The sequence below is a fragment of the Erpetoichthys calabaricus genome, chromosome 5, assembly GCF_900747795.2.
Source record: "Erpetoichthys calabaricus chromosome 5, fErpCal1.3, whole genome shotgun sequence".
NCBI classification, from domain to species: Eukaryota; Metazoa; Chordata; class Cladistia; order Polypteriformes; family Polypteridae; genus Erpetoichthys; species Erpetoichthys calabaricus.
The window spans coordinates 93,587,820-93,599,469 of record NC_041398.2 but is presented as its reverse complement, the minus strand read 5'-3'; the positions used below and the strand labels follow the sequence as shown (position 1 = coordinate 93,599,469).

The window sequence follows — 11,650 nt, the reverse complement described above, 5'->3', positions numbered from 1 at the left end:
GACAATCCACACTCTTTGAGATTAGAAGCCATCCTCTCTCTGTGGAGCAAACACACTTTGGCGTGGAAGCTACTCTCCATAGAGCTTTAGAGCTGGATGCCCTGAACTGGTGCTAAGATCCACCCTGCCAAGCCAAGCTCTGTGTCAGCAACTGAGCTCAGTCTGAGGAGACTGAAAAGCAGCCAGCACAGCGGCTTCAGCACAGGTCACCCATCTGAAGGTAAGCATGTTCGGGCCTCGTCAGTTTAGGAAAATCTCGAGTTGTTGCTGGAAGAGGTGTTGGTGAGGCCATCAGGGTGCACTTACCCTGAGGTCTGAATGTGGATCCCAATGTCCCAGTACAACGATAGGGGCAATCTGTTGTCCTTTGGATGAGGCATAAAACTGAGATCCTGACTCTCTGTGGTCATAAAAGACCCCTGAGCATCCTTTGTAAAGAGTAGGATGTTTCCAGGTGGCTAAACTGCCCACCATGGCCTAGTCAATCTGGCCCATTAATCATCCCCATCTCTAACTGGCTCTCTCCCTCACCACTTCACCACCTAACAGCTAATGTGTGGTGAGCATACTGGCGCAAAATGGCTGCTGGCATCCAGGTGGATGCTACACATTAGTGGTGACTGAAGTGGCTTCCCACTCGCTAAAGTGCTTTGAGTAGTGAGAAAAAAGACCTATATAAATGTGCAGAATTACTATTAAAAGTAGCCACTACTTCAAGAAGGGAACTTCAAAGCCTAAGCTCTCGTGCCAGAAAGGGTAACGGTTATCCCTACAAAGTTACAGACGACACAGCAAAGAGCCTGACAGCGAGCTGATAAAGGCGCCATCACATACCTCACACCGGACAAAAGACCACGGAGCAAAGAGATGGACTGCACTCCAACGCAAGCAGAGTCACTCACTTGAACGTGGAACAGCAACACTCTGCTTCACACCGCCTCGCACTTCATCCTTAAAGCCGTGGCATTGTAAAACTGCTTCTCTGTGCCGAGATATGAAAATTAGAACTCTTAATGGCCAGTAAACAGCCAGAACCTTGTGTTTTATACAGTATGTTTGTCTGTCTTCTGATATAAAGTATATGCAGTTATTGTATTTCTATAATATTTGTGTTTATTAAATTGTATTATTCTCTTTCTTAAAAGAAGTGTGCTTCAGTGATCAAGTCGAATGGCTGGAGAAGAGAAAGGTAAGGAAAACAAAGTGGAGGCCTTAGCCAAATTATTTGCAGAAGGGCCAAACTAATAATTACTGAACTGATTGATTAACATCAATCAATCGATTCTTCTTCTCATATCTAAACACATTCCCCTCCAACTTCACACTTGCCTGAGGTTATGGCTGCAAATGCTTCGGTGTCTATTGCCATGAAATTTGCAGCTCAGCAACAGTAAAGCTGCGTTTCAAGCTTTGTTGGTTTAAAGCTGCATGTTTCTGAGGGCTGTCTGATCAGTTGAGAGGGGCTCCGTTTAACTCCTGAAAGCAGTCTGGCGGAGTGTGTACTTGATATAAGCCTAAACATTTGTGTGCGTGATGCCTGCTCTGACTGGCGGACCCCTGGTTGAACGCTGCTCCACTGTCTCTCACAGGCTTCACCTTTGAGTCGCAGGCTTTGGATTCTTTGCCTTTACTTGTGTGATTGTCATCTCTGATGACTTCTTCAAAATGTCACATTCAGCAGTTATCTGATAAAGTGCCTAAGAACAGCTGCCTTGGTGGTGCCCAGTACTCGATTAATATCCCATTTATTGTGGTCAGCGTTTAACTTTTATAATTAACTGATACTTATTATTAGATAAAAACAGTTAACAGTCTCAAGACTAAAGTTAAGGGATAGATAATAGTGGTGTGGTCCATAAAGAGCCAAAGTGGTTAGCATTAAATACACAGATGATATTAAAAATAATAACTTACAAAATATATAAATGCATTGTTTTATTTTGAAATAATGAAATTCACACCTTGCTGTTATGAAAAGTAATTTCATAATGCCCTTTTTTAACAATAAATTGATCATATTTTTTATTTCACTTTTGTGAAAAAAAAACTGCGTGCAGTGACACTTTTCTGAAAGATGCATTTATTTTCAATTCTTTTTCTTTTATGAAAGAGAAACACATAAATTAACAAGAGATGGGTAAGTTCAGTGCTGTCATTTATACTCTGTAGGCAAAGGAAATAATATTCGAGAAACTGATCTGCGTAAGCACGGAGGGTCTCAACACGCCTGGGCCATAAAAAAAGAAGACGCTGCTGGAGTTTAAAAAATGCTAACCTTTGGCCTAAAGGATGTGAGCTTTGACTTCAGAGAGCAAAAATTAGAAACAAAAAATGATCTCAGTCTTTGAAATGAGAACATGTCAGATCAATAGCTCAAGATAATCCAGTGTTTGACGGTATCTGGATAACAACACATTTGTAGCTTTGGTCCCATTGCAGTCCAAACTATCTATAAATTCGGTATGAAGGCTTGAGTACCCCCTAGAAGGGCCAGCTCTGTTACGGCAATATGCCATCTCCCGTCACTATGTCTTGCACATCATTTTTGTACTTTAGAGTACAAACGAGCAATACTTTGCCAGCTTCACTAAACAGTTCCCCTTCCCTTTATTTATTTTATTTACTTTTTTTGACATTTTAATATCAGTAAGAAAATAAATGCATTTGACACTAATTATATATGGCAGATGAAACGTAACCTAAAAACAAAAATCTTTTTCAAAGTATAATACAATAAATACAACCACTTGAAGAACACTGAAAAAAATACTGAAATGAGTTCATTTAAAAACAAAGCAACCTGTTTTCCAGCAGGTAGGCGATAGGCACTCTTTGGATTTTCTCTTTCTTAGCAGTTCCTAACTGCATTTTTAAGCACAGAAAATATTTTTTTCTTAAAATGAGAAATATTTGGTAAACCATTCTTGGCGCTGAGGATCTTGAACCTCTCCTTCACTCTCCATGTTTGCTCCTTCTGCAAATTTACTGAAATGAACACAGAAAACCAAATTGATGTTTGTTACAATCTGTTTTAGAATCTAAATTATTCAAAGCATTATGTACACTACCACTCAAAAGTTTTAGAACATCTCAGTTTTTCTTCACATTTAATCAGTTGAAACGCAAGGAATGACCTAACATGGTGAAAAGGTAAGCAGTAATCTACCAGAGGTTTAAATTTGAAGTTTAGGATAGCAAAAAATGAAAACAGGAAAATGTCAGAATATTACAAACGGGTCTTCTTCATTCTTCAGAGGGTGTAGTAACACAGTCTGTGCCAACTCTTCTTTAAGACACACAGAGGTTGTTTAAGTAATCAACAGAAGTTGGGACACCTCTACAAATCATTTGTTTCAACTCACAAGGCTTAATTTACTTTAATTGCTACAGAACATCTGTAGGTTGTAACCTATTAGTTGTTACCTGAAGAAGGCCCTTTTATAATATTCTAAGATTTCCTTTTTTCATTTTTTACTAAACTAAACTTTAAATGTAAACCTCTGGCAGTTTTTTACTGCTTACATCTTCACGATTTTAGGTCATTCATTTCTTTCAACTGATTAAATCTGAAGAAAAACGGAGGTGTTCTAAGCTGTTTGCCCGGTAGTCTAACTATGCAGTAATCCAACAAACCCTCAATTTACTTTGCCTTTGGGCTACTTTATAAATTAATCCATTAGCCAATTGTTCTGTTTTTAACTGCAAAGCAATACATTTAGAGAAAAAGTTTTAGTTAAAGAGTGAAAGAGTCCACAAATCCACTGGTGTGATTAAGAAACAAAGGCCTAAACACGCCGCAGTGCTGACAAGCAAATGGACTTGGCAGTCTGCACAGTACAGTGGGCATCAAAGTACTCGCTGCTGTGTGCTTAAGTTTGCTGTTCTTATAATTCAAGCATATGAATCATGCTGATAACTTGGATTCTTCTTGAGGCCATTAGTTTGTAGTACTCTCCTCGAGTGCACATGTTTTTAATGTAGTGTTAAATTAAATATTTTCCCTCTGAATAGAATGCAAATCAAGCTTTTATCCTACAACCACTATATACAGTAGGTGGTTAGTCCGAGAGTATCAATATGGTATGCCCCTCTGTCAAAGTTAAATAAGTTTGGATTTTTCAAGTTTAAGTTATTTCTTCACAATTGTGATATATATCCATTTTCCATATAACATTGTCCTAAATTCAAGTGTGTTTTATAAATGTAAAAAATACTTTGTCTGTTCTTGTATCTTACAATGGGACTCTATGGAAACCCCATGTCCATATGACATGGGGTTCCACAGAATTGATCTCCGTCTTGACGGTGGGTGTAAAATAAGTGTATCTATTTTGTTTAACAAAAGTAAAAAAGCAAAAAGAAAACCATTGCTGTCAGATTCAATTCCAAAAGGAAACCAGCTGTGAGCCTCATGTCTTTGCCAACTTTCCCATTCATCTTACTCTGCTGTGCTGTTGCTCACTATTCTCTGAAGCCAGCAAGACAATAAAAACAGAATAAATTACACTTTTGATCGCATATATTCTTTCACTATAGGGAACATATTGCCTGATCTGGCTGGATTGATAAAGCATGTGTGTGAGAGACTACTGAGCAGGAGCAGCAGACAATGAAGGGACAAGAACTGAACAAACATTATCGGCATGTATCCAGTGCCTGATTGGGAGAAAGCCATATTGGTATGTAGCGCTCCACTTTCAAGCCCTACATCTATCCATCCATCTATCTTCCTAACCCACTTATCCAAGGCAGGGTCGCAGTCCAGCTGAATCCTATCCCAGCAAGCATTGCATGCAAGGCAGGAAGAGCCCCTTGAGAGGGTGCCAGTCCATCACAGAGCACACACACACAATATATGGCAGGTTTAATCAGCCTGAAGTACAGTAGGTTCAGTACAGAAGTTTTGACGTAGGCAGAGTGGACTGTCATTCCTGCTTCACAGAGTTTGTATAAATTTACAGATTGACTGGTACCAATAAATTTACTCAGCAAGAGTGACTGAAAATGCATTACAAAAAAACGATTAATGTTCCAGTCTGCTGCTCTATGGTACACTGTCATTTTCTGAGCACAGGACCTGACACAGCAAAAATGGCATGTCTCTTTAAAACATTGAAGATTTTTATTAAAATATCCTGCAGTGTACTCAGTTCAGTTCAGATGTATAGTATTGTTATGTGTAGATAGTACAACGAAACTCCTATTTTCACTACACTGCCACTCGACGTACACGAACATATAATAGGGAGGGGAGAGATTTCAGCCTTGTTTTGTCATAACTCCACAGTCGGTGCAAACATCCATATCTGTAAGTAATGTATCCTTACCTCTAGAAAATAGGACCTAGAATCTGTGCTGAAATGATTCACAAGGACATCTCAAACACGAAAGGCATGTTTTCTTAAATTGAAACCTTTGCCACTTCAAAGTGGATGTATTTGGTAGGTTTTAAGGCTATTTTAATCACATATGGATGCAAGGATCCATAGAGCTCCATTGTAAGCTACTAGAGACAGAGAGAGAGAGGGAGAGGTTAGGAGCATGCGCTGATACACTGCATTGCTGCACCAAACCACATGACAAACCAACTCAGGATCCCAGATTAGGACCCGAGTGCAGCCATGCGACGTGTGACACCTCAGCACCACAGTAGTTCAGATGGAGTGGAACAGTCTGAGGTTTTTTATGGTGGCTGGAGTGCCAATTGTGCCACCAATCCCCAGGTTTTTCCCTGTAGATTGGAGGGCCTACATGCAGATTAACGTCATACCCAAGGCAGAGCAATTGTAGGTTAAGAGCTTTGCTCAAGTGCCCAAAGAAGTAGAGTCACTTTTGATGTTTACGGGATTCAAACCGGCAACCTTAAGAGCTACTAGAATGGACAAAATATGTTTAACATATACCAAAAAAAAAAACACCTCACACAGTTTTATGGGGCAACTTAATACAGGGTGGTCCAGATCTAACTATGCAATTATTGCATTGCATTAAAAGTTGCATAGTTAGATCTGGACCACCCTATACAGTTAGGTTCATAACTATTTGGACAGAGACAACTTTTTTCTAATTTTGGTTCTGTACATTACCACAATGAATTTTAAATGAAACAACTCAGATGTAGTTGAAGTGCAGACTTTCAGCTTTAATTCAGTGGGGTGAACAAAACGATTGCATAAAAATGTGAGGCAACTAAAGCATTTTTTTAACACAATCCCTTCATTTCAGGGGCTCAAAAGTAATTGGACAAATTAAATAACTGGAAATAAAATGTTCATTTCTAATACTTGGTTGAACACCCTTTGCTGGCAATGACAGCCTGAAGTCTTGAACTCATGGACATCACCAGATGCTGGGTTTCCTCCTTTTTAATGCTCTGCCAGGCCTTTACTACAGTGGCTTTCAGTTGCTGTTTGTTTGTGGGCCTTTCTGTCTGAAGTTTAGTCTTCAACAAGAGAAATGCATGCTCAATTGGGTTAAGATCAGGTGACTGACTTGGCCATTCAAGAATTTTCCACTTCTTTGCTTTAATAAACTCCTGGGTTGCTTTGGCTGTATGTTTTGGGTCATTGTCCATCTGTATCATGAAACGCCGCCCAATCAATTTGACTGCATTTAGCTGGATTTGAGCAGACAGTACGTCTCTGAACACATCAGAATTCATTCGGCTGCTTCTGTCCTGTGTCACATCATCAATAAACACTAGTGTTCCCAGTGCCACTGGCAGCAATGCATGCCCAAGTCATCACACTGCCTCCACCGTGTTTTACAGATGATGTGGCATGCTTTGGATAATGAGCTGTTCCATGCCTTCTCCATACTTTTTTCTTGCCATCATTCTGGTAGAGGTTGATCTTGGTTTCATCTGTCCAAAGAATGTTTTTCCAGAACTGTGCTGGCTTTTTTAGATGTTCTTTAGCAAAGTCCAATCTAGCCTTTCTGTTCTTGAGGCTTATGAGTGGCTTGCACCTTGCAGTGCACCCTCTGTATTTACTTTCATGCAGTCTTCTCTTTATGGTAGACTTGGATATCGATACGCCTACCCCCTGGAGAGTGTTGTTCACTTGGTTGGCTGTTGTGAAGGGGTTTCTCTTCACCATGGAAATGATTCTGCGATCATCCACCACTGTTGTCTTCCGTGGATGTCCAGGTCTTTTTGCGTTGCTGAGTTCACCAGTGCTTGCTTTCTTTCTCAGGATGTACCAAACTGTAGATTTTGCCACTCGTAATATTGTCGCAATTTCTTGGATGGGTTTTTTCTGTTTTCGCAGCTTATGGATGGCTTCTTTCACCTGCATGGGGAGCTCCTTTGACCGCATGTTGTCTGTTCACAGCAAAATCTTCCACATGCAAGAGCCACACCTCAAATCAACTCCAGGCCATTTACCTGCTTAATTGATAATGACATAACGACGGACTTGCCCACACCTGCCCATGAAATAGCCTTTGAGTCAATTGTCCAATTACTTTTGAGCCCCTGAAATGAAGGGATTGTGTTCAAAAAATGCTTTAGTTGCCTCACATTTTTATGCAATCGTTTTGTTCACCCCACTGAATTAAAGCTGAAAGTCTGCACTTTAACTGCATCTGAGTTGTTTCAATTAAAATTCTTTGTGGTAATGTACAGAACCAAAATTAGAAAAAAGTTGTCTCTGTACAAATATTTATGGACCTAACTGTATATATCATGACTGTGAAGAAATAACTTTGGCTTGAAAAATACCAAATGTATCCTTCAAGTCCTGCTTATTTACCACTGAAGATAGTATACTTTAATCCCACAACCTTTTATTTGAGTAATCAAATCTGAAAACTGTATGTAATTTAAAAAAGTCTCACCCTGCAGGAGGTTGTGGCTCTGGCATATAGGCTTGAGGATTGATTGGCACCACCATACTGTTTCTGTGATCAGGAAACATTGACCTTTCTGTGTATGGAGACTGCTTGCCTGACTGTGGCTCACATGTCTTGAAGCTCTTTTCATAACACCTTAAGTTGGGAACGCTGATGACACGTGGTGGTATTTCCTCCATTTTCTTTTTCTACAAGAAAAAAAGTAGGCACACTGTGATACGCAGACACATAGTATTACATAGACATAAAATAACGGACCTCATGATAAGTTTGATGTAATTTGGCAATTCACCTTCCTGAATGGCTACAAAAGCTTTAGAATTTCACAACAAGGATTTCTGACTCAAAGTTGCTTATTGGTTTGGATTGAACACACCCCTTTTTGTTTGATCCACCGCCACAGAAGTTTTTGTGAAAATAACAGTCCTGCTGTTTGGCACACAGGTCTTGATCTTAGGTCAGAGCCAATTTCTATGGCTAAGGTCTGGTATGCCTAATCTGTCCCACTCCTCTGATTGCCATTGAGTCAACTTGCCACCACCAGGCCTGGCTCAAGGAGTAGGCCGTGGTGCTTCTGTCCTAGACGATGATTTCGTTGATTTAATCAGAACTATCTTGAGGCCCAGTTATGGACTGTTGTTTATCTAGCCACTCCGCTTAAACCAGTGTGCTCTGGCCGGTTCTAAAAGAAGCATATGCAGTATCTCCAGATAACATACTGTATTCATGGATCATACAGACATACAAGTCCGCCACAGTATGACATCTAAACCCAGGACTTTAGGCCTGCAAGGCAATAATGCTAGTCAGTGTGCCTTTGGCATAATCTTAAGGCCAATCTGAAAAAAAGAAGCTCTAAAAGGTATGTGCAGATTTAGCAAAGTTTTTAGTTGAACACTAAAACAGAAATTACAAATAGTAGTGGAAGTTTAATGTAAATTAACATTCAATTCTTTTACACAGAGTTACTAGGAATGAGGAAAAGAGAGAAAAAACACACAGATAAGGGAAGCGAATAGAGAGGATATCTGACCAGCATTGCCTTTGGCTAACCCAAGAATAGAGATATCATCACCCATTTGTAATCCTTGACATAAAATTAAACAAACATGAAAACTTGCTTTGATGTGTATTCAATTTTAACAAAATGTGTTATGATGAGGCTAACAAAAAACAGATGATCACCTGATCAAAAAGGTGTACTTGAAGTTTCAAGATGGTTGAACAACGAAAGGAAAATATAACACTGAAGTCCAAGAGCCGCCTCTGTCCAATAATTTATTGTGCAGTGTTAAGTGTTATATGGGCTACTGTAAGCTTACGCCAGATTTTGGTAACATCAGGAACTAAAACGAGGCTAACTATACTTTGCTTAGAAGTAAAAACTGTAGGAGGAATTGTTTGTGCATTAATGACCTTACAGGTATGACAGGTTTGCAGATAGCAAAGGTGAAGGATGTTACTGCTGAAGTGATTATAACACTTACTTCTTTTCCTTGTGCTAATTTTCAGTTTGTATCTTTTTCAACACTATACTGGGCAGAACAAACATTTTTGTTATTTTACTATATGAAATGTTTAGCTAACACCATCAAGATAGTTTCCTACACGTTGCCTGTAGTCCAGCACAAAGCAAAACAAAGAATGTTCAAATGCAAAAATATTGTGTTTTGTGCGATACTCAGTTTTAATGGAAAATATGGTTACAAAAGTACTGGATGGCAGACAAAGTGCAAGAACCTATGTGTTAGCAAAACATTTCATATAATAATTAGAAAAATTGTGTATTCGTTTAAAAAAAGAATGCACAGCAGTGCCTCAAGAACAGGCCTGACATCTGCAGGAAGACATGGCTGAAACTAATCAGTGACCAAGATTTCTCTACAACCTCGATGAGGTGTTCAGTGGTTGGCATGGGCTCCACATGCAGGGCAGGAAGCTTCAGAAAACCTGTAATGAGCACAATGTAGGCTTAGCGAGGTTCCTGGTGCTAGATGAAAAATAACATTTGAGGCCAAGTGACAACAACTGTATACACCATCACCTCTTGTCCAAAGCTCAGTGGCCTTTCTTTGTTTTTGTTCATGATTATAAAGTGTTTAGTCAAATTAAAAGATTAGAGAAACAGCAGATTAGAAAGAAAACATGGTTATACAAAAGGATTAAAAGGACATCGTATTTTACGATTTCCACAACAGTATACATATTCGTTTTTTCATCGTTATATGTAATTAAACTAAACGTTATACAGGTTTACCTTTAATGTTGGTGTTAGGCTGCCCGCACGTGATCTGGTTTCATAGCCTCTTACATTACTGCTCTCATTGTTTAAAGAGGAGTTTTGCTGAAACCTGAGGTCTTCCTAAAATAAAATTTAAAAGAAGCACAATTATTTAGCACTTTTTTTGAACAATGACACAAAGAAGGCTATATTCATATGCACACTAAAACATCAAACAGTCGGGACCTGTGTCATCACAAAGCTTTAATTTGCAGTTTGTGTGTTACAGTGGAGTGTTAGCAGTTGTGTCTGACACATCTGAATAAATTAAATGACAAAAAAATGCCCATCTGACTGTAAAGTTGCAGATCAATGCCCATATTTCTAAAGTGTCTTACAATTACTCCTTGGAGTTGCACTAAAAGTCTGAGTAGGATAAGAATTTGTCCGACCCCAGCGTAGAACAATGTAAGATGGAAGTGCGTGTAGAACACTGTGTCTAGTTCTGAATGATGATATCATAATTTTACGAGCTGCAAAATAGCAGTCATGATGATGTTTTACAGTTTTCTGATACCAATGCTAAGGCTTCACCACAATAATACTAATATTCAAAATAGTAGGAGAAGAACAAGAAGGAAAACATAATAAGGTAGGATACTGTGATTAGCTGCATGTAATTTTTTCACCATCAAGAATAATACTGTAATAAGCACCAAGATGGGCAGATCAAGACGCACACATACTGAATGAGAGTTAAGCCTGATAAAAGGCATGTTTATTAAACAATGAATGAAAAATCCACACTGTGATAAAGAATCACTAACAAGCCGTATAATTTAATACCAAATTTCATTATCTGTTGGGCCTGGCTTTTAATTGCAAAACTGACTGGAAAAAAATCCTTTATCCAAGGTGACTTAAAACATTTAAGATTGTGACAATTGATTACATATGTTTTGTCTTTCCAATTGGAACACAGACAAGTGAATTAACTTGCTCATGGTCACACAGTGTAAGTAGTAGGATTTGGGCTTACGACCTCAGGACTTGAAGTCTAAAGCCTTAACCACAACACCACACTCCCTGTGAATAATATTAGCCCTTAAACCTACAAATATTGTGTTATTTGTTAGTTACATAGTACTTATGAATTTTCACTTGGGATTAACAAAGTATCTATCTATCTATCTATCTATCTATCTATCTATCTATCTATCTATCTGGTGATACACCCGATTAAGAAACAGCACAATAACGGAGGCCCATTATCTTCTGAAGTTTCCAAAGCGCTAAGCCGGGTAACAGAGCCAGCTTAGTATAAAACAGTGATTAATAGTTCAATTAAATGCTTTGACCTGTAACTTAAACACCAATGTCGGATGCCTGTTCATTTTTGCATTTATACTTTAAAGGACCCTAATTAGGACTAAAATTATAGAAAATTCAGGAAAGTCTGTTTTGAATGTTAAGCCATTTTCAACAGAGTTGTTGATGTTCATTTTAGACATGGAGTTCCCAGAATAGAGACTTTGTGATAGCATGGCATTCTGTCTCTCTCTGGCATTCCAATAAGTT

The 11,650-nt window shown here is 38.8% G+C and overlaps 1 protein-coding gene across 2 annotated transcripts in view; it reads right to left on the bottom strand.

The window, feature by feature from the left end:
- Positions 1 to 2,140: 2,140 nt before the first annotated feature.
- fam184b (family with sequence similarity 184 member B) overlaps positions 2,141 to 11,650 on the bottom strand; it is a 93,958-nt gene continuing 84,448 nt past the window's right edge. For both annotated transcript variants that reach the window (XM_028803083.2, XM_051928256.1), the window contains exons 16-18: positions 10,109 to 10,213; positions 7,837 to 8,039; positions 2,141 to 2,985 (exon numbers count right to left, since the gene is read on the bottom strand). In XM_028803083.2, the coding sequence (XP_028658916.2) occupies positions 2,895 to 2,985; positions 7,837 to 8,039; positions 10,109 to 10,213 (399 nt within the window). In that variant the 3' untranslated portion in view covers positions 2,141 to 2,894. The remainder of the gene's footprint in view (positions 2,986 to 7,836; positions 8,040 to 10,108; positions 10,214 to 11,650) is intronic.